Source organism: Crocodylus siamensis, chromosome 4 (assembly GCF_052110815.1).
Source record: "Crocodylus siamensis isolate JL-2025a chromosome 4, ASM5211081v1, whole genome shotgun sequence".
NCBI classification, from domain to species: Eukaryota; Metazoa; Chordata; order Crocodylia; family Crocodylidae; genus Crocodylus; species Crocodylus siamensis.
In genome coordinates, this window is record NC_143398.1 from 154,606,643 (window position 1) to 154,630,198 (window position 23,556).

The 23,556-nt window shown below is 43.1% G+C and overlaps 1 protein-coding gene across 2 annotated transcripts in view; it reads right to left on the minus strand.

The window, feature by feature from the left end:
* Positions 1-23,556, minus strand: part of MYO1D (myosin ID) — a 268,077-nt gene that overhangs the window by 196,625 nt on the left and 47,896 nt on the right. Inside the window, exons 1-4 of one of the 2 annotated variants that reach the window (XM_090044298.1) lie at positions 13,638-13,653; positions 5,772-5,980; positions 4,852-4,945; positions 1,210-1,375 (exon numbers count right to left, since the gene is read on the minus strand). In XM_090044298.1, the coding sequence (XP_089900424.1) occupies positions 1,210-1,375; positions 4,852-4,945; positions 5,772-5,892 (381 nt within the window). In that variant the 5' untranslated portion in view covers positions 5,893-5,980; positions 13,638-13,653. Of the gene's footprint in view, positions 1-1,209; positions 1,376-4,851; positions 4,946-5,771; positions 5,981-13,637; positions 13,654-23,556 lie in introns of those variants that run through there. The other variant, XM_090044297.1, reaches the window with a different exon arrangement.

The window sequence follows — 23,556 nt, forward strand, 5'->3', positions numbered from 1 at the left end:
TAAGCCTCTGGCCCACGGGCCAGATTCAGCTTGCAACACCATGTCATCTGGCCCATGGGACTCCCCACAGGTCCAGAATTGGCAACAGGAAATCTGTGCCTGCTCCTGTACTGCCAAATCTCCAGACCCATAGAGAGCCTTGGGTCCTATGTGCTGGATCTAGCTCCCAATCCCAGCACACAGGGCCAGGAGGGAGCAGTGTTGGGCAGGCAGGACCCAGTCCTCTGTAGGGGGTAAGCCTTCAAGACCCAATCCTGGCATGCAAGGGGCAGGAGGGAGCAGCATCAGGGTCACAAGGCCCAATTCTGGCATTCAAGGCAAGGAGGGGGAAGAACCAGGCCCCAGGACTCAGTTTGGCCCACAGACTGGATCTACACCACTCATGTGGCCCGCAAGGCCAAAAAGGTTGAGAATCACTGGCTTAAATCATAATGCTATACAAAAGTGTCAAGTGTCAGCACTCAGTATATAAACATCAAAATGTTTATTCTGAAAACAGACTAGAGAAAAAAGACAAGTGTAATTATTAGATGGGGTCAGACCTATACATGAAAGCCACGTGATATAAAAAAAAAAAAAAAAATCCCTTCCAAGAAACTGAGCTCATTGTTCTCTCGCATGTTTGGGGGAAGTCTAGGTTTCATGTGTCCCTTTTTTTAGCCACTACAGTCTAGATGCCAAAAAGGCATTGTTGTCATCTGTTTCCTGGAAAATGCAATATAAAATTGACAGATGACCACGCAAGATGATGGCATCACTTCAGCGTAATATTTAAACAAATACACTGCTCTTTGTATGTATACAGTGAAATCTTCATGTTATTTTTTGACCAGTGAGATCCCAGTGCAAGGAATTTCTGTGGGAGGCGATTGTAGAGATGTTTAATTAATCTCAGATTTAATTTTAGGATGCCACACACACACACACACACACACACACACCTCCCCCTGCAGAAATTCTGTGATGGAAAGAGTTCTGAAAACAACAGTTTTCAAGGTGTGTGTTGCACTAAGTTAGTATCTGTATTACAATATTTTTTCAGTTATACTTTTATTGACTCAGAGCAATTAAGGTCTAGATTTGAAACATCCTCATACAATACATAATAAACTACTTGACATAGATTTGGGAGGAAAACAACCCATTTTGTGTTTTACAATGTGCAATAATAAATCCAAACCTTGCACTCCACATCTGAATGCAGCTTACCTTTTCTAGTAAGTAATTACTGATATGCCCACCTATGGGGTCTCCTTTGAAATCAAAGTTGATATCCATGTATTTTCCAAATCTGCTGGAGTTGTCATTACGGTTGGTTTTGGCATTGCCAAAGGCTTCCAACACACAGTTGGATTTCAACAACATGTTCTTCACTCTAGTTTATATATACGAGGGAAAACAGAACAGGACAAGTCCTCAAATTGGGGATTCCTAGATTGTACAGTTAATTTCTATTGACAAACCATTTATAGGGGAGGATTTCAACAACAGCAAGACTGAATTGTACAACTTACTCCCTGAAACTAGGTGTTAACTTACATACGGGCAAATATGCATGAAGTGCCGTACTATCCTGGAACACTTCAGCTCAGTGGGAAATGTTAGTCAGGGTCATGTTAGTGGGGCATGGTAGTCTTCCTCTGAACCCCTGAGCATATATCTTAACAAGCAACTTCCCATCTTTCTAGTTGCAGGATACTGACAGTGCTCTCATCCCCTGGCTTAACCTGTAGCAAATTTAGCTGTTTTGATGTTTTGAGCATTATGCCTGGTAGTTGCGTGTGAAAGTAGAGTTTGCTCCCCAAGTTTAAAACCAAGTTAAGCAAACACTTGTCTAGGGTGGTTCATCATTTCATAGTAGTTTGGGGTCAGAAGGGACCTGAACAGATCATCTAGTCTGAACCCCCTGCCACTGGTAGAAGCACATGCTGGGATCACATGACCCCAGACAGGTGTTCGTCCAGCCTCTTTTTGAATTTACCTAAGGTAGGAGCTAGGACCATTTCCCTAGGAAGTTGGTTCCAGATCCTAGCCACCCTAACAGTGAAATAGTGCCTCCTAATCTCTAACCTGAACCTATTCTCCAGCAGCTTCTGCAGCGACTGTTCCTCGTCACCCCAGGTGCTGCTGGGGGGAAATATGGCCCTTCCTATTTGCTGCTGATCTCCCCTAATGAGTTTGTAGGCAGCCACCAAATCCCCCCTCAGCCTCCGCTTGCTGAGACTGAACAGGTTCAGGTCCCTCAGCCTCTCCTCATAGGGCCTGCCCTGTTGCCCTCCAATCAAGTGGGTGGCCCTCCTCTGAACCCGCTCAAGGCAGGCCATATCCTTCTTAAAGTGCAGTGCCCAGAACTGGAAGCTGTACTTCAATTGTAGCCTGACAAATGTTGCATAAAGGGGGAGTATCACCTCTCTGGGCCAGCCTGTCGTGCATGCAAAGATGCATCACAAGGTACAGTTGGCTTTGCTGGCTGCCGTCTGGCATTGACTCCAAGATGAACGAGCCGTCAATGACCCCAAGATCCCTTTCTGCCTCTGTGCTTAAAAGGGGGGAGCTCCCCAGCTTATATATATGCTGTGGATTCCTTCTCCCCAGGTGGAGCACCTTGCATTTATCTACACTGAACCCCCTATTACCATCTGCCCACTTCTGTAGTCTGTCTAAATCTAATTGCAGCCTCTCTCTCTCCCTTCAAGCGTGCCCACCTCTCCCCACATCTTGGTGTCATCGGCAAACTTGGACAACGTGTTTTCCACCCCTCGTCCAAGTTGCCGATGAAGATGTTGAACAGTGTAGGTCCCAGGACTGAGCCCTGGAAGACCTCACTATTCACATCCCACCAGGTCGAGTACAACCTGTGCACCACCACTCTTTGGGTACACCCCATTATTCAATTTTTGACCCATCCAACTGTGTAGGCATCAATGCCACAATTGCTCAATTTATTAATGAGAATGGGGTGAGAGAGAGATGGTGTCAAAGGCCTTCTTAAAGTCCAGAAAGACTATGTCCACAGCGACACCATCATCCAGGGATTTAGTTACCTGGACATAAAAGACCATCAGGTTGGTTTGGCAGGACCTGCCTTTGATGAACCCATGTTGATTTCCCTTGGGCATAATCTCCCCTGCTGGCCCCTCACAGATGTGACCCTTGATAATTATTTCAAGGATTTTCCCCAAGACCAATGTGAGGCTTATGGACCTATATTTTCCTGGGTCCTCCTTTCTCCCTTTCTTATAAATGGGGACCACATTAGTTAGTTTCAAATCTCCAGGCACCTGGTCTGTAGACCACGATTGCTTATACAGCCGGGCCAAGGCCACAGCAATGACCCCTGCCAGCTCTCTCAGCACCCATGGGTGGAGGACATCAGGGCCCACAGATTTTAAAACATCCAGCCCTTCCAGAAGATCCCCAACTACATCCGCGCAGACCCAAGGCCTGGCAGTGCTATCCCCAAGATTGCCCCTACCTGTGGTGGGAGAGCTGTCCTGGTCCCTGTTCAGACCAGATGATCTTGCCTTGAGCAGCAGTCTGACTAGATGCCCTCCTGAGGTCCCTTCCAGCCCTACTTTCCCATATTTCTATGACTTCCTGCCTTCAGGCTCTAGAATAGGCAGGGGTGGCAGGATTTCCCGTACAATGTACAGCTACAATGTAGGGGCAGCTGCTTTCCCTGCTCCCAGCCTCCTTCACCCTCACCAGTGTGAGAAAACTGTGCCACTGGAGCCTCTGGGGACTTTAAATCCCTAAATCAGATGAAATTCCCCCCCACCCCTTTCCTTTCTTGCTCATAGGCACATCTCTCCCCTTCCTCTTTCTGCCCCCTCCCCTGCCTCCGGCTGCTACTTTCTTTCTTGCTTAGGGGAAAAGAAGCTCCACAACCAGCTCGGCTGAGTGGGGTCTGAGTTCAGCTGGGGAGGGAGCAGCAGCAATAGGGTATAGTTCCCCCCCCAAACACCCGGCCTGGCCCTACGACAGACAGAGAAGGAAAACTCCCTTTCTATCCCTGCTGCTGCTGTGCCAATCCTCAGATAAGCTCGGTCCCAATGCATCAAGCAGGACTCTTGTGTTTCCCTCCCTCTGGGACAGGGGAGAAAGGCAGGTCGGGGTAGGGAGGAGGTGTGCCTTTGAGTAGGAAGGAAAAGGGAGAGAGGATTTTCACTTGCTTTAGGAACTTTTAAAAAAAGTCTCTGGGGGCTCCCCTGGTGTGGTGGAATCTGAAATGGGGGTGCAGCTGCACCAGTGTACCCCCTCTGGATCCATCTGAGAATTAACTTCTGCAACCGATCAGTAAAACTTGAACCTGAGCCCTTGAAGTACTAACTCATTCATTCATTCAATCTCTTTCCTGACAGGCATGTCACTTGCAAGCCTGCTCCAAGCTCAGTTTAGTTTGCATTGGTCCGTAAAGCCAGAATCATTGTTATGAAAGCCTTTTCTGTGTCCAATGGGCACATTTAGACATTCTGAAGCACAAGAATGTAAAATGCCGAATTGAAACAAGATTATATTCCTTTCATGAAACACTTCATTGCAATGTACATGGCCATTTGGTTCCATGAAGTTTAAGTTGTTCAATATCTAAACAAGACCTTGTAATCTGTTCCCAAGTGTTGAAATTAAAGGGCTGGAGTTGCTCCTGACCCTTGTACCCAATTGTCTGTTAACAATCTATTTCAGTTTCCAAGAGTCAACAACTTTGCCTGCAAAAAAAAGATGAAGTGCCATGACAACTGCATGCAATTATAAAAGAAATGCAGATGCCCTGGCAATAAACACACCAGAAAAAACACAAACATGGCAACAGAGCAATCTTCTTCCCCTGTGTTTCTGGGGGGCTCTTACCTTTCCACCTCAGCTCTCTGACTGGGATTAGTGATGGCTGCTATGTACTGCATAATGTATTTACTAGCCTCTGTTTTCCCAGCTCCACTCTCACCTAAGGAAAGACAGCAAAGGGTACCATAAGCCAAGAAAAGAACAGAAGCCAAGGGAAATCACTAGTCACTACAGTCGTGTCTCATTTCTATGTTAATAGCTTAAAAGCATTTTTGCCTTTGAACTGCTTTTTAATATCATTGTACCCTTGCCTGGTTGCTAATTTAGAACCAGTGATGTATGATTTCACAGGTTTGTACAAGACCTAGGAAGCAGAGGATCAAAAGGAATATTGTTATAAGAAAAAAAATGTTGGCACACACAGGCTTGCGGGTAGCCAGGCAGTGAAGTCTAATACAAGAAACTAGTGTTCAGCTGCTATCTTGGTCTATTGCTTCTAAGGCTACTAGAGCATAGGGACATCATGGAAATGAAGTACCAGGATCCGGATGGCAACAGTTCACAGCACAAGCTTCTCCTTTTGTTTTGATGGCCAAACTAATGGCTGTGGTTCTAATGCTACAGAAACAATAACCCTAGTCACCTAAGCTGGGGGAGACAGTCACTGCTCTCAAAGAGAAAAGGACAGGACTTAACAGAATTTCTTCTAAACCATTCAGAAAAGAGACGTAGCAAGGGGGGAAAAAAATCACTTTCAGCTTATTGCTACACAGAAACATAGATTGAACTAGATGTTGATACAAGCTCTTGAAAACACATAAGGGAATTGTCTTTGAATTACACACATGCAAACAGCATACAAATTAAGGGTCTAAAAAAAGCAAAGTGTTGACATTAGCCAATTTGTTCTTCCTCTCCTTTCCTGCTGGAGTATCATAAGAGGGTCAACCATTTCTCAAGTAACAGGAGTGACTTTTCCAGTTTACCTGATATTACAATGCAGGTGTCTTTTGATCGTCTCTTCATGGCCTTGTAAGCAGCATCTGCAATTGCAAACAGGTGAGGAGGTCTCTCATACAGTTCCCGTCCTTTGTACTGATCAATCATGTCACGCCCATAAATGCTCAAGTTTTTGTAAGGGTTCACAGAAACCACCACTTCTCCAATGAATGTGTAGATCCGTCCTTTTTCAAACCTACCAAGGGAGAGACAGAAGGAGTTAACTGCTGATATAATACTTGAGCATTTGTATTCTGCAATCAAGCTGCCCATTTGGTGAAATAAATCCTCTGAACTAAACTATTTCCATTGCCTGACAATATTCAGAGAAGGTAATAAAATGGTGCTAATGAAACCTATATGGTACATGTCACTCCAGGTATCCAAGAAACAAGACTGTGAAATCAGAACTGGCAATCAGATCCTACAAAAAAAAAAAAAAAAAAATGATTACTGTTGCACTTGAGAACTTTTATAAGGCTGTCTTTACTTGGTACCAAGGTAAAAGCGATTAAGTTTAGAATCAGACTTCACTTCATTCTACACATTTCTCAGTCAGGTTCACCACTCATTCCAGTTATTTCCATAACAACTTGTGGCCCCATATAAACATCCCAGGTTTTCCATACCATCTGCAAAACAAAATTTTGCTTTCAAGAGTTAATTACACGGAGCTCCAATACACGGTCCTGCCTGACCAGAGGAATGGATGTCTTGAAGCACTCTGGTAACAGCTGGAGGGACAAAAAATTCTAAGACAGAGGCGGACAATTATTTAGGGCAGAGGGCCGCTTACTGAGTTTTGGCAAGGCATCAAGGGCCACATGACAGGCAGCCAGGGGCAGATAAATATTAATTTAAATTTTTTTTCAGGGGCCCCACGGGCCACATAGAATGGCCTGGCAGGCTGCATTTTGCCTACCCCATTTTAAGAGAAGACTAAGATGTAGAAAATAAGAACTTTTCTCTGCCTTGATGGTTTAAGTGGAAATCAAATGGCTCTCTTCAGAACCAGAGACAGAGTAACATTAACATGGTTTCCAAATTACATAGAAACTTTGATAGTAAAAAATTCTCCAAAATCACCCAAAAACCCTTAGCTAAAAGTAATATTAGTTACAGCCAACAATCATCACAATAGTATTAAGCCTTCCTAAAAGCAAATCAGAGGCAGTCTTCATTGTGGAGAACTAAGTAAATGTAGCCTCAAGTTAGTAGATAGGGTCTTTAAAAATTAAAAGTTCTGCAAAAAACCCAAAAGTTTTCCAATCTTAAAATTTTGCCAATAGCCTTCTCGAGCTGCAAAGCTCATGAGAAGTCTCAGGTTAGCTAAAAATAGTATAGGAGGGTCTGTTTCCTCTTTAGAAGGGGCAGGAATCATCATGGGACTCCAGAGCTCTATTTACAAACATCAACTATGATTGCACCTCCTGTTAGTAGCATGTTATTTGTTTTTAAGAATATACCACTAGATGGCACCACAATACACTTATAAACCACTGAAGCAAGGGTCTTCAGCATGGTTGTGGACTATGGCACAATTCCAGCATTTTCTTCTTAAAGTATACATTTATTGTATAAGGCTGGTCTTTTTCCACTCCCCATTTAAGAAATACTACATGGAATACAGCAGCAATTGCAGCAGCCTATGAACTGGTTCCTGATGAGTTTAACCCAAGTTGAGATGCACCTGCATAAAATGTGGCCCAACAGCCGAGTCTCCACTTCTACATGGTTCAGGTCACATCACTAACTCTAGGTCCCACAGGGGTGTTTCACTTGCCTTACACCACAGGTCTTTTTTTTTTTTTTTTTTAATACCCAAAGACAAGTTAAAAAAATAATAATAAATCAATCAAAAGCTGGTCCTGATCTGCATTCTCTATAACTTTAAAAAGGTTTATATCCAAATTACTTTGTAGTTCATAGATGCATTTAAAAATGTTTCTCTCAAAACAGTCTGCAGGCTACTCAAGATTACAGGCAATCTTGGGAAAAATATAAGTTACCAGTAAAGCTGAAATATACTGGCTTCTGGAGAGTTGCGGTAAATGCAACACCAAATTATGCATGTGGAAACTCATTGGCAAGGGTGACATCAAGCTGAAGACCCGTTTCAAGCCTGGTGTTAAACAGGTGGTCAGCTCTTGAAATGCTGTTTACCTGTAGGCAGCCAATTAAGAAGTTGCACCTGCCCTAAATCTCAGACTCCATTCTGGTGATTTGCCATCCCCTTCCTTGTACAGTATAACAATTTTGGAGCAGATCCCCTGAGCACACATCCATTTGGTAATTATTGGGTGTTATCCAGCTTGTACAGACACTCCCTTAAAAAAAAAGTTGCTTTGTTACTGCTTCAGGGGGCAGAAGGCACTCTGGGAACCACTCTGATTATCTGAACCAAAAGAGAAATATACTCTTTGATGCTATGAAGCTCAAACAAGAGAACACTAAGGGAAATAAAAGCCATTAGAGAGAGAGAGGCAATCCAGCGATAGGCCAATTCAATTTTTGGAAATAACTCCTGGAGAACCCCAGAAGCACAGTGGATAATGTACTCTCCTCATCAAGAATTCCTTCTGCCATCACTACACCAAGCATCTTACCAACACAGAAGGAACCACCAAATAAAAACAAGAGGGCTAAAACAGTGGTTTTCAGACATCTTACAGTCATAGAACCCTTTCATATCACTTCTGCTATGGTGCCCCTAACCCCAATCCTAAAGACTGATGCAGGGCCAAGAGACTGAGCCTGACAATGACAGTGTACCATCTCCCAGCCCACTCCATTACCCCAATCTCTTTGCAGAACCCCTATGACCTATTGCAGAACCCAGTCTGAAAGACACGAGGCTAGAAGATCTTCAGCATAGCCAGCATATGCCTAAGGGTACGGCTGTGTAATATTCAAGAAAAACCTTATGAGCACCAACCCCCCCACCCCTTTAAACAGGCAGTTAAACATCACTCCTTCCTATTTAAATGCTGTGCCAAATACTTCTCTACAAAAGCCACAATTTCGACCTCTTTCTTGAATAATGGATATGTAACTTACAGTAGCTGAATTTAAGCTTGCTTCCTCCCTGGACAATTTACTGTCTCTATTCTAGCAAGTTTGATTCAGCCACCTGCCTTTCAGCCCAAAACTTACTGTAAACAAATATGGAACATGCCTGCTGACCAAAGACTGGCCAACTGCAGACCCAACTAAACCTGTGCCATGTAGTTATGTGCAAATTCAATGCTGCTGCTGTTTACTTCCCAGATGATCTTGAGGCTGGAAATGCTCTCAAGGCAGAGGTTTTTGTTTGTTCTTTTTAAAAACAGTGACTCTCCGGGTTTAAGGAGCAATGCCGACTGAGTCTGAAGAATCCCATGGCCAAAAAAAAGTCTCTGCCATGATGCAGGTTCTGAAACTAAGGGAAACCCAAGAAAAGAATGTTCCCTTTTAATCTCCAATGCATAAATATTTCAACATTAGTAGTTCTGTAAGGGTTTCTGAATTTGCAAATGGATATTTCTGTATATCCCCATATCCCATTTTTAGATTAGTACTCAGGTTAAAAATCAAAATTTAAGTACTCTACAGTGCTGTTTTTAGATGTTCCTAAAATGAGCTTTCATTACACTCCCCTCCTTGTTGTTGATAAAGCCTCTTTTCATCAGACATTGCAGTTCAGCACTGCAGCAGGCCAAGAACAGCAATAGCTGTTTTCCTACTTGCATTGCTTTGGTGTGAGACTCTTCTAGCACAAGGAAAAATAAGAACGCATGAAAGCATTAAAAACAAGCAATGACTGCAACTCTAACTGAGGTACAAACAACACAAGATACCTTATTTCACTGGAGTGCCTGATCATTGGACAAAAAAGGACCTGTTCACTGCCACTGCACAGCCCACGACAGAAAACATTCTCTGTCAAGTGGGTGCATACCAATACGCACATTTTTCTCAATAATCCAGTATCATGAACAAAAAAGAGTCACAAATTTGTGAAGACGAACCTCTGTCCATACATTAGTAGTAGCCCTTCAGCTCTGGACCTCCCACTCCCAAGACCCACCAGGGCCCTAGCCTAGACATGTTTCAGAAGCACTGTAAAACCTTATTTGGGCATGTACTTGGCAAACAAAGCTAGGTTGGGATATTGTTAAGTGTGTTTCTGTTTTGTAGTCTCCTGTTTTATAAGCATTTTTCTCTTTATAAGTTACTCAGTTCTCTTTTAAGCCACTCTGAGCCTCTATTGGGAAGAGTGGCATATAAATATTAATCTATTTGTAATACTTCAACGGTCATTGTTATTCCTTTACATTTACTTATCTCATTGTGACTGCCTGCGATCTCCTGGAAGATGTGATATTTCAGTAGAGAAGTCACTTACACCACTTCGTATTCCCCATTTACTACTTTAGGCTAAGTACAGTCAAAAAGCCGAAGGCTGAATTGATTCAATCTTCACAGGTTAGTCTCCATGCTACGCAGACTGAGCCAATAAGCAAACGAACAGACATTCACTTCTGACTACAGAAATGCAGCACATGTCTACATTCTCTATGTAGGTTTGCAGGCTTATTCATATAACAGGAACTTTTTATTTCTTTTTTCCATGAGATTAACAAAACAAACAAACAAACAAACAAACCAACCAACCAACCCACAGTGATGTACTTTATACACTGAAAAAGTTTCCTAAACACAAGATATAAACAGGCATAAACAGTAATTCTAGTAGTTAGCTATAATACCACCCATACTAAAAGTTATTTTTTCAGTAAGGTCCTTACTGCTTGAAAAGAAAGAAGCTTGTAAAAAAAAGAATGCCATGTATTAAATTCTAAGCCAAAGTAACAGCCCTCTCCCCAACAGTAATGAAGCCTTTGCATGCCCAAGACATCATGGATCTAACTGCCATGGGAAAGGTACTATAGAAAAACTGCTCAAGTTCTCCATAGAGTCACCACCAGAGGGCTCATGCTTAGCAGCTCTCAGCAACTGAAACCTAGGATTCCTCCCACCTGACAAATGCTATGGTCAAAAATAAAATACTGTTCTTACCAAGGAAATGATGCAACTTCAAAAATGCACTCAGTCCAAATAAAGAAAAAAAGTTAGCTGGCAAAAGTTGGAACCTATTTCCAAAACATCTGCAGAATACAGACTGTTAAAGGCACCCTACCATACAACCCACTATGCCAGTTCAAACAGTATTCTTAAAAGGAAATTCATCATAATTAATCCTGTGCAACACAACTGCCCAGCACTAGAAGTGATATGCAATCAATTGGGAGCAATGAGTGATAATATTACCCTACAGAGCTATTGCTGCTTTTAGATTCAGCTAACCTTATGAGATGGCCAACCTGAGAAATAACAGGTTGCAGTGACATTTAGAGGCAGATAACGAGAAAAAAGTTACTCAAGGAGTAAAACATTCTTTTTTTCAAAATGCATTTTACCCGGCCCTTTTACCCATTGGTCCAATAACTGAGTAGAATTATTAAAGCATTCCAGAAGTTACTTGGCTATTGCTCTGAATTCTTTTAAAAAGTGAAACATATAAACATTTGTGTTTATTTTGTACAGGGGAAGAAAGTTGTCTTGTCTGACATTTTCACTGTGCAGATTTGTTTTGGTTCAATGTATATACAAACAAATTAAGAAGTTAAATTGCTAAACCACAGTGAAGAAGTAAAGGGTGTGCATCAGGAACTGGAAGAAAGTCTGTTCACCAAGGCACCCCAAGGGAAGACAAGGTCAAATGGTCACAAACTGCTGGAAGACCATTTTAGACTGGACACAAGGAAAAACTTCTTTACCATCCAAGTCTCCAGAGTCTGGAATAGACTCCTTCCAGATGTGGTGCAAGCACCTACTCTGGATACCTTTAAAAAACGCCTGGATCCTTATCTTACTGGGGTGATCTGACCACAGCTGACTTCCTGCCCCTTGGGCAGGGGGCTGGATCCAATGATTTTACAGGGTCTCTTCTAGCCCTAATGTCTATGAAATCAATAGTCTATTCAGTTTGGTCCTTTCTTCTTTCAGCATACCAGACACTTAAAGAAAACACAGTAGGTCTCACTACTTGCAGCTCCTCTTTAAACTGCCAACAAAGAGTTACTTCCAGCTTCCCTACAAACTGATTTACAGCTGGGTTCTGTTTATAACAGTGTCACAATTAAGTCTGTTTGATTTATAACATGTTAGATTATTCTAAACGTATCATCATAAGGTATAAAAAAGTGGTTAAGATAGAATTTCACCTGTTGGACTAACACTTGCTTAACTTTTTATTAATGATTAATTATAACAACCATCTAAATATTAAGCCTGACTACATTATTTCACTTTCAACTTGTGCATGAGAACAGAGCAAGTCCAGCAGTTGTGGTGCTAAACTTGGGGCTCAGGAGACGCATTCACTTCCCCACTCAACTTCCTGCATGACCCGAGCTATATCCACAAAGAAACTGAAATGTGATGCTGAGCATCAACAAAGCCTAACTTTCAGGCACCCAACACCCAACCCCTAAAGTGGAATACAAGCTAGGTGTCAAGAGCAAATGCTGAAGAGAAGGGTAGGTCTTAACCCCATCCCTTCCTGGGTCTGGGCACCCACATTTGTTCAGAGTTCACAACCCTGAATTCCCTCCTGGAGTAAGGCCCCAAAGCCAATTCTATAAATAACTGAAAAGGGCTCACTGCTTTCCTTAAAGCACAGCCAGTGAGGCCAAAGTGAAGGTGATGCTATTGTCATACAATAACTAGTGGTCCAACCTTTTGCATGTGATGTGGCCTTTTACACCTGGCTTCAAGTCCACACTCTGCCTGTAGGGCTTAAACCCAAACTCCAGGAGATGCTCTAATCACTGGGTTACAGTTTACTCTGCTGAAGACTTTTCATTTTGCACAGTGCAGATGAAGACTTCTTGGGGCCAGATGAAGCATGACTAACCTTGTGATTAGGGTATTCATCTGGGAGAAGGAAGACTGGGGTTCTGGTGGCTGCTCAGAAGTCTAGATTTTTATTATATATAATAAAAGCAGTCCTTGGAGAATGGATTCCTATGCAGCTTCAATATTAAGCTGCTCTGCCCCACCAAGACAGCACATCTTTAGGCACTTGAACATAACCTCCATAGAAACTCAAGCACCAACCAGACTGGGCAGCAGTTGACCTGGAATTTTAAGCATCTACAATTTTGTGACATCAAGCATCTGGATCTACTTCAGTCCTTCTGTGGTTCTGTGCCTCAGGTCCCAATTGTTCCTCAGATGACTGAAAGATTCGGACCTTACAATGGATGCTCGATAAGCATACGCAGACACACAACCCAAAGAGACCATTACTTTGTTACTAAGATCGGAAGGGCTTTCTACTAAATATCGCTGTTTGCTTTTAGAGAGTGGAATGAATAAAAATCCATCATAGAAATTGTCTGATCCCTGCATTTTAGGGCAATGGGTTCTCACAGAACACACCTTTTTTTTCTTGCTGGGATGACCCAAGCAAAGCTAGAAGAAAAGTAGCTATTGTGTGGAGTTTGAAACTCGTCAGATACCCCAAATTCTATGTTTGTTAGAGAATACTTGTCTACAAGTAACTATCAATCATTTCTTATTGACCACCACCACCTAGGCTAAAATCAAATTCATGCTTTTTTCAGGATTTGCTTAGACTTTAAAATGCACCTTTCTAATCAAAGACAATAGTTTATGCTCATGTTTTAAAATTCCAGTGGAGACAGGGTAAGTTGTATCTTAGTATAAACAGTTAAGAAGTGGTTTAGGATGTTTTCAGTTGGGAATGATCATTTATTCAATTCTTTTAGTAGTGAAGTATCACTTACCCACTAGAAACACTTGAAAGATGTATAACTTCTCATCTAGGCACAAAGTAACAGATGTTTTCCTTAGACTTCAGGAAATTTAACTGAGCTAATTAAATTGTCTTCACCTCTAAAGGCATTTCTCATGTGCAAATCCAGTCCTCTTTTGTGATTCTGAGGCACCTCATCAAATAATGTCTTCAAGCTTGTTCCTCAAGCAGATAGAAGAACTAATTTCAGGTTTTAATAAGTTATGTATCACTTATTTTAAAGGCATATTATCTAGACAATCAAGAGATCTGATGTTCTCAGTAAAGCTAGATGAAGAGAAAAAGTAGCCAATATTCTCGCCTTGCTACAGCCCAGAGAAAGGGGAAGGAAGGGACACCACCTTTCTTGCTCTTAAGAAAACAGCCCAAGTTTTGAAAGGATTCTTAATATGCCCCAAATGTCTTAATTACTACTATAAAATTCTTGTGCTAGTATTGGCTCTACTATTTCTGTATTAAAATGCTGCCAGTTTAACAAAATAGGAAATGCCATTCACAGTGCATTCTGCACCACTCCTTTCCTGTACAGGAGGGAACAGAAACGGCAGGGCAAGGAATAAGTAAATTCATTCATGTGCAATTTTTGCAATCACGTTAAACAGGGTAAAGTCTCCTTTGAAGGCCATATGCCACTACAAAGGATCATGGAAACTAAGACTTGGGATTCCCTGTGGGAAAGAAGCTGCAGTGCCACAACCTTGTCATCAATCCAGTCAAATTACAGCCAGAACTCATTTAACAAGACTGCTTCAGCTTTTATACACAGGCAGACCTTCTGACTTTTCTGTACAGTTTTGCAAGCCACTTTGATCAGTTGAGACTGTTAACATACATCTTCCAGAAGACAGGGCAGAGTGGTAACTTGTAGACTAGACTAATTTGTTCAGAGGCAACTTGTAGACTAAGTTTCAGAGGCTACAGAAGTAGGCAACTAACACTGCTAACTACTCTATAACTCTTCACTTTCTCTCCAATTACAGTTCTGAGGACTGCTAAATAGAAACTCAAACTGTAAAGGCTGCAAAGTAGCTATGATGGATCCTAGTCTTATTCCCTTTCAAGAACTAGCAAACTGGAATATTTACTAAGATTCCTCTCCTTAAAAATAGGTTACAAAGTACTAACCTTTCACTGAAAAAATGCCAAACCGCTAAGCATAAGAGACACTGAATACTTTCATTTCTGTTTGCGTCAACAGGCAGTATGAACTGACTCTCTCCCACACTGAGGGCAACACTACATATCTTTCTGGTATGCATGCATCTGTAGGCACAAGTCATAGACATTATCAGGTATGAGAAAAAAGGATTTTCCTATAGGCAGCTGAGTGGGTACGGGGAGACCCGTGTTCCCAGTCCATGTCCCAGGAGACCCACTATTCACTCTAGGCTGGGCAAAAAAAAGCTAAAAGATATTTCTGTCCAGGGCTGGGAGTCTGGACAGAAATATCTGTTTCACTGTGGGCAATCTGACTGGCTGTTAAAAAAAAAAAAAAATCATGCTCCAAGCAGTCACCTATCAAGGTACAGAGATGACACTAGGTAGCAGCAAGAGGAAGAGCAAGTGCATAGTTTAGCACACATCAGAAAGTGTGTGTGTCAGGGGGGGATGCTGCAGAAATTGTCACCTTTTAGAAAAGAAATATCCAAAAAGCCAATCAGTTAAAAAACAAAAGAAAAAAAGAAACATCAACAAAGATTACAAATACAGGTACAAGTGGAAAGTACACAAAGAGCTGACAGGCAAAGTCAGATAGCAAAGGTAATTAATCTTTATGGGGAAATAAAGAAAGTGGGAGCAAAGATTAAAAAGTAACCTAGGTTTTTCCACCCACACTCATCATTTTGCTTTGAAATAGAATAGGTGCACAAGATGCCTCTCCTCCAAGTGTGGAGGTAGGGAACTGCTCTCTTCTAGTCACTCCCTTTCTTCTCTAGGTTGTGTGGATCAACTCCATGATTAGCTACAGGTCTCTATATCTCTCCTGTACTGAGTTTAAATGGACCTCAATAGGTGTCCACACTTCATTACCAGGGGATAAGCCAGTGGATTTGAATATCTTTACCAGTAAATTCAGGGACAAAATACAAGTCAAGCCAGGCCAGGTCAGCAGCTTGGCAGAAATCCACATCATGCAGGAGATATGGGTTTTGATTTCTAATCTTTGGATCACTGAAGCCTAAAAACTTCAAGTGGCAGCCACAGCCCCATAGTACAAGGACTGGCTCAACCTGCATTCCTCAACAACAAGTCATCCTCCCAGAAAAACTGCAGTAGCAATAACACGCTGCCACTAACTCAGAAGTGTCAACTGAGCAGAACTGGAACGATCCTTGGGTTCTTGGACCATGACCTGTATTTCTGCACAGAGGACTTGCTCAGGCGGGATGGGCTTCACCTCTCCCCAAAAGGTAAGCACATTTTTTCTTCCAGGCTGGCTGATTTTGTACAGCAAGCTTTAAACTAGGTTCGCTGGGGGATGTGGACGCAGAGGAACATGAGGACACTTTGCTGTCAACCCGAGTGATGAGCACAGGCAATAACCAGGTAAGTGACAGGGACCAGGGCAGACTTAGGAACAAGGGGGCAGCATGGGCACCTACAGGAGGCCTCAAATGCCTCTACACAAATGCTCAAAGCATGGGGAATATGCAGGAAGAGCTTGCCCTCCTGCTACCTAGCAAAAACCCAGACCGAGTGGGGCTCACAGAAACCTGGTGGAATTCTACCCACAACCGGGCAGCGGACATCCAGGGATACAGGCTGTACAGGAGGGACAAAGCAGGGAAAAGAGGCGGAGGGGTACAGCACTATACGTCAAAGAGCTATACTTGTCCTCAATGATCAGAATGGAGTCGGAGGAGGGGCAAAATGAGGTGCTCTGGGTGAGAATGCAAGGGGGGTGTGGGGAAAGGGACTTGTTAGTGGGCATCTACTACAGACCGTCTCACCAGGGGGACGAGCTGGACCTGGAATTCTCAGGTCAGCTCCCGGAGGCTGCAAGGACAAGGGATGTGGTTGTCATGGGCGACCTAAACTACCCAGACATCTGCTGGGAGAAGCAGTCAGCCAGGTCCAACTGCTCATGTAGGTTCCTAGCTGGGATTCAGTACCTCCACCTAACCCAGGAGGTGTATGGTCCCACCAGGGGAAATGCCTTGCTGGACTTGGTCTTTGCCACAGGCAACAACCCGGTGAGGGGTCTGCAGGTACTTGACAACCTGGGTGACAGTGATCATTGCCTGCTGGAATTTACTATCCAGCACAGGGTGGTGAAAGCAAGCAGCAAGGCAGAGGTCCTCGACTTCAGGAGGGCTGATTTCTGTAAGCTAAGAAGGCTGGTATAAGAGGCATTGGGGTCTCAGAACTTCAATGAGATGGGGGTCCAAGACGGGTGGCTGTTCTTCAAGGAGACGATCCTCTGAGCTCAAAGGAAGTCGGTCCCAATGCGCACCAAGGGGGGCAGGAGTACTAAGAAGCCCCCATGGCTCAGAAAAGGCATCCAGGGATGCCTGAGGGCAAAAAAAGGAGGCGTACAAACAGTGGAAGCAAGGGGCTATCACCAAGCAGGATTACACCTCTGTTGCTCGTGACTGCAAGGAGGCTGCTAGGAAGGCCAAGGCAGAGATGGAGCTAGGGCTAGTGACCAGAATTAAGGATAATAAAAAGTCCTTTTTCAAATACAAAAGGGAGTAAGAAGGCGACACCAGGTAACATGGGGCCCCTACAGGACAGGTTTGGTAATCTGGTGATTGTGGCAAACAAAAAAGCTGACCTCTTTAATGAATTCTTTGCCTCCATATTCCTGAACAGAGACCGAGACATCTTCCCCACTAGAACTGCGGACAGACCCAGGGGCAGCACCACCATGCCTAGGGTCAGGGATGACCTAGTTAGGGAACTTTTGGAGGGGTTGGATGTATTTAAATCAATAGGTCCAGATGCTCTTCACCTGAGGGTGCCGAGGGAATTGGCAGGGGTCATAGCTGGGCCTCTAGCACAGCTCTATGGGCACTCGTGGGGCACTGGCCAGGTACCAGAGGATTGGAAAAGGGCCAATGTGGTCCCTATTTACAAAAAGGGGAGGAGGGAGGACCCAGAAAATTATAGGCCAGTCAGTCTTACCTCAGTCCTTGGGAAAACTTTTGAGAAAGTAAATCAAGGAGCACATCTGCAAGGGCCCAGCAGGGGAGGTAATGCTCAGGGGCAATCAACATGGGTTCACTGAGGGCAGGTCCTGCCTGACTAACCTGGTTTCTTTTTATGATCAGGTCACAAAGTCCCTGGATGAGGGTGACAACATCAAAGTCCCAGGATGTTGTATTCCTGGACTTTAAGAAGGCCTTTGACACGGTTTCCCACCACATTCTCTTAAAAAAACTAGGTGAGTGCAGCATTGATACCTACACAGTCAGATAGGTGGCAAATTGGCTAGATGGTTGCACCCGGAGAGTGGTGGTGGATAGGTCATTTTTGACCTGGAGGAATGGGCAGTGGAGTCCCCCAAGGCTTGGTCCTGCAGCCTGTACTGTTCAACATCTTTATCGGCGATCTAGATGTGGGTGTGGAATACGCACTGTCCAAATTCGCTGATGACTCCAGGTTGTGGGGGGAGGTGGGCACGGGCAGAATCCAGCTAGATCCAGACAAGTTACAGAGGTGGGCGGATGAAAATAGGATGGAATTCAACACAGACAAGCGCAAGGTGCTGCATCCAGGGAGAAGGAACCAGCAACACACCTATCGGCAGGGAAACACCCTTCTTGTCAACACAGTGGCAGAAAGGGTTCTTGGAGTCATTGCTGACTCCAGGATAAACTTAAGCCACCAATGCAAGGAAGTGGTCAGTAAGTCTAACCGCACCTTATCACGTATCTACAAATGCATCACAAGCAGGTCCAAGGAGGTGATACTCCCTCTCTATGCGGCACTGGTCAGGCCACAGTTGGAGTACTGCATCCAGTTCTGGGCACCGCACTTCAAGGAGGGATGTGGCTAGCATTGAGAGGGTCCAGAGGAGGGCCACCTGCATGGTCAAGGGGCAGCAGGCAGGCCCTATGAAGAGAGGTTAAAGGGCCTGAACCTATTCAGTCTCCACAGGAGAAGGTTGAGAGGGGATCGTGCAGCCATTTACAAAAACTCACCAGGGGGATCAGTGGGAATTGGGTGAGGCTCTGTTCCTCCCAGGCACCACCCAGGGTTACTAGGAATAACAGCCACAAGTTGTTAGAGAGAAGGTTCAAGCTGGACATGAGGAGACATTACTTTACAGTTAGGGCTGCCAGGCTCTGGAATGGGCTCCCAACTGAGGTGGTACTCTCTCCTACCTTGCGAGTCTTCAAGAGGAGGCTGGACAGATATTTGGCTGAGATGATCCAATATGGCTGGGGTGATATCACCACTGCACCTGTTGTTGCCCAGGGCAGGGAGTCAGACTTGATGATCTGTTTAGGTTCCTTCCAACGCTAAGCCCTATGAAACTATGATCCATGTGCATAAGAAACTGAAGCACCATTTTTAATTCCCCTTTCACTCTGCCCCCTTCAATACAGTTAGGAGAAGGAAAAGTTATCTGCTTTATTGCTGATGACATTTACTAGTACCCCTGTAGAAAGGAACAGGTTCAGAAGACATAACGATTGTTGTACTAACACTAGGGTTACCATACACCCACGTTTTCCCAGGCCTATCCTCTTTTTGGATCCTCCGATCTCTGTCCAGGCAGTTTTTTTAAATATCATCAAATGTCTGGGATTTTGGTTTGCTCAGCATCAATGCGTTTCCTGGCACTTCCTGGCTCACCCTAGCAAGAAGCTGCAGGGAGGGTAAGGCAGGGGGGTGTCATGTGCGTGTTGCATGCTGGCCAGGATGCAGCCATGTAGGTTGTTGGGAACAGCCCTGGCACCTGGATGCACGTAAATCTACAGGGAGCGGGGATTGGGGGGCCAGGGTTTGGGGATGGTGGGGGAGTGATGAGAGAGACATGTGTAGGAGAGGCCAGTGCAGAAGAGGGAAGATGTCCAGACACTGGGGTGCAGCAGGGCAGGGGGGAGGCACCTGCCCCTCCAATGTGGGAAGGGGGTGGAGGGGCCTTTCAGGCACAGCTTGCAGGGAAGGGGTAGCTGGGAGATATTGCAGGGCTGTGGGGTCCAGAAAGCTGTGGGTCAGGAGTGAGGGGCCACTGGCAGGACTGGGGGGTACTGGCAGCACCAGGAGGCTGCAAGACAGGAGTGAGGGGCACCAGCAGAACTGCAGTTGTTGGGGCAGGGGAGAAGCTGTGACTTGGGAGTGAGGGGCAATGGAATATGCAGGGGCAGGGTTCTGGTATATCACTGTCCCCCCACAAATTGTATGCCACTACCTTCCATGCTCCCCCCCGCCCCACCCCCACCCACAACAGGTGTCTTTTTTTTTTTTATTACTGGGCATATGGTAACACTAACCAGCAAGATCAATAGCATTTATTTATTAAAAATGTAGTATATCACCCTCCTAAGTAATGTATATTAGGTTGTACATGTATTAGAATGCCAAACTACTGTGTGTTTAGTTAAACAAAACCTGTTTGTTAATGCTACCCTCAAATGCCAAGGTAGGGGCACAACGTCAAGACAGATTTTTCTTTGTAGATGTTCAGAGACTCCTTTTACTGTCAGCTGGCCATGAGTTACTGATGCTCAGATGATCCATTGTTCTGCTAAAAAGAAATACTCTGCATTTGTTAAATGCACGCCCAGTGCTGATGTGTGGACATTGCTGGAAACTCCTGAATACAGCATTGTTTGGAATCAGGGCTTTTGGATGCTAGATCAAATCTAACTGAAAACACACCCAAGAATCATGGTAGAATATGGAAGGTATTCTCTTGTGACCATACCAAAAGGCTTAGATGTTTCGTAAGTGGCACTCCAAAATTAAATGCATGTCCTTTAAGCTGCTTCAAACCAAACAACATGGTGCTCCACCAGCCTATTTTTGTGCCCGCTTAGGGCTTTTCAAATATCATTGCCAACACAATATTAGTCTGCCTGTAGCAGTGATCATCCATTACAGCTCATGTAGGCAGGAATGCATAGAACGATGTCCTTTTACAGCAAAGCAGGAAAATTTACAGCTCTATTTTCAGTCATGAGAGACTAGACATTACAGAATAGCTTAAAAATTAAAATTGCAATTGTGTTTTATACTAGGCAAAGACCCAAAAGCCAAAACCACAAGCTCTCATTGGCTACAGAAGAGCACTATTTTAAAATATCCCAGTGCAGCGCCAAAATTCCAGGTAAAGAGCATATTAAGATGCACTGCTCATTGCAAGCCATTCTACAGAGTACCACCAACATTTTCCTGAAGGGCAGATACTGCTTATTGAAGTCTGGCTCAGAGAAGAAAAAAAGATAGAGAGTCTCACAGGCACTGCATAAAAGGATTAAAAAAAAAAAAATGCGAACCAAAAAGCAAATACGGTTCACCAGAATATGCCTGCTAAATGATCAACTTGCAGAGCAGCAAATACTAGTGCTCAACATACATGCAGCAGCTTTTCCCCTTTCATGGAATACTGCTGAACACCCTAGTGGCACACACCTCTCAAAGAAAGCTTTCCAGCCTTTTGAAAATGCTGCATACTATCAGTAGGGAAAAAGTCGTTCAGGCAACAAGACTATTTCAAGGAAAATTTCACACCATCCGTTTCTTGTCTACAGCATTAGCAATATTTCAAAAGCAGCTATTCTAGAACATAAAGCTAAGAGAGGGTTCACAATCGAGTATCAGTGTTAAAAAGAGAGGCCCAGTAAATAACTGAGTCCAAGATTTTTGTTTTTCCAATGAAAAGCTACTAATGCCTTATAGAAAGCTCTGTTTTAGGAATAATTCTGGAGTATGAATTTCTTTTATTCATTTTGCCTTTTCACTAGAGCTAGAGTAGTTTGTTTTCATTCAAAGTAATAAACCTGACCTCACAGCCAGGTGCTGTGAAAGAGATTATAATATCACAAACAGAGGATTATGACCTCAAGGAGGGAATGAGGAGCCAAAAGCAGAGAATGTAAGGCCAACAAGTCTTTTAGCATGCAAGAAAAGATAGGAAGCCTGCTCATATTTTGCATGGTAGAAAATAAAGGCAGAACAGATTTGCACCACATATAAAAGTAGAGATACGCATCTACTTTAGTTAGCTTCTTTCTCTCTACATTCACACAATGTGTATTTTATATCTACAGCAAGCGAGAAAGCACACACGCACATCTCTAAAGAGGCAGGGTAGATTTACAGCATCAGATGAAGTGAGCTCTAGCCCACAACAGCTTGTGATATAATATACATACACTAAGAACCCACTGCCCTAAAAATACAGGGATTGGACAGTTTCTATGATGCATTTTTATACATCCCACTCCCTAAAAACAAAGCGAGTGATACTTAGTAGGGAGTCCTGTGATCTTAGTGAACAAGTAATGGTCTCCCTAGATTATGCATATCTGTATATGCTTATCTGGCATCCACTGCTGTGGATATATGATATATGCTCATATATATGAGTCAGGTAAAAGGCAGGGTGGATTCACAGAACCTGAGGAAGAGAGCTCACGCCCATGAAAATCTACGCTATGTGTATATTTAGCTTAAGCTATATATGCACATACACACATATATAGCACAAGCATATATACATAGCATAAGCACAAGCATACATAGCACAAGCATATATACATGTATATATAGCTTAAGCTAAATATACACATAGCACAGGCTTTCATGGGCGTGAGCTCTCTTCCTCAGATGCTGCGAATCCACCCTGCCTTTTACCTGACTTCAGCCTAAACACAGCTATCTGCTAGTACAAAATAAAGTACAAATATTAGCCTTGATGTAGTTGACTTGCATGGCACTTCCCATTTTCTATTTTGGGCCTTGTTTTCATGCATTTCTTACTCATTTAATTTTTAATTAGGAGTCACTATCATTATAAGGCCTCAGAGTGAAATAATAATAATAATAATCAAACACAGATTCAAGACTGTATTTGCATTGAAAGTCAAATTTTTAACAGTACTTCACCTTTAAATTCTGAAAGAAAGGGCCTGACAGACAGAAGCACAATCATTTTATTCATGCCCCTGATTTATCCATCATTCAAACCAACCATAAAAAGTGACACATTTAAAAAAAATGTAAACTGTATTAAACTGCCAAGCAAAAATAATTAAAAAAACAAACAAACACTAGCAGCAGCGAAAGTAAAAATTGAGTTTAAAAATGTTTAAATAACCCAACCCATTTACATAAAACACTCAGGATTTACATGTTGCTTCACAAACCCTCAACCCAATTTAAGTTAAAAGTTTTTAGAAATCATTTAAAACAAATTTAGAAAGCCATTATTTGAACTGACTCATCACAATTAGTGTTAATTTTCTAGCTCAGATTAGTCAAATGATCAGTCTTTACAGTGGTGATGTACAATAAGTTACAGTGATTCTACATCATCCAAGTATACCTCATTTTTCTTGAATTCCATAGATTGGAATCAAATCAATTACTTCAATTAAAAAAAAGCTGTGCCTCTGGTTATTCTTTTGGTTTCATATTATAAGTCACCAGTTCCTATCCTTCCTTTATTTTTGTCTTTTACATAATCAACCCTCTGTGGCAGGGATCTGAAATATATTTTAAAACACTGAGCACAACAGACCCACTCCTAATTGGACCCTTAAGCAGTACCACAGTACCCTTATTTTTCATGACAACTGCCCAGAAAGGTTGTATATATTTTTAAGTTTCTTCCTATTCTTTGAGCAGTCATTGATTACATGACTCTAAATAGGATTCAGGAAATAAAATCCCACCTGTCATCTGTAGTAATAAGATTTTATCACAGGCTTCACTAA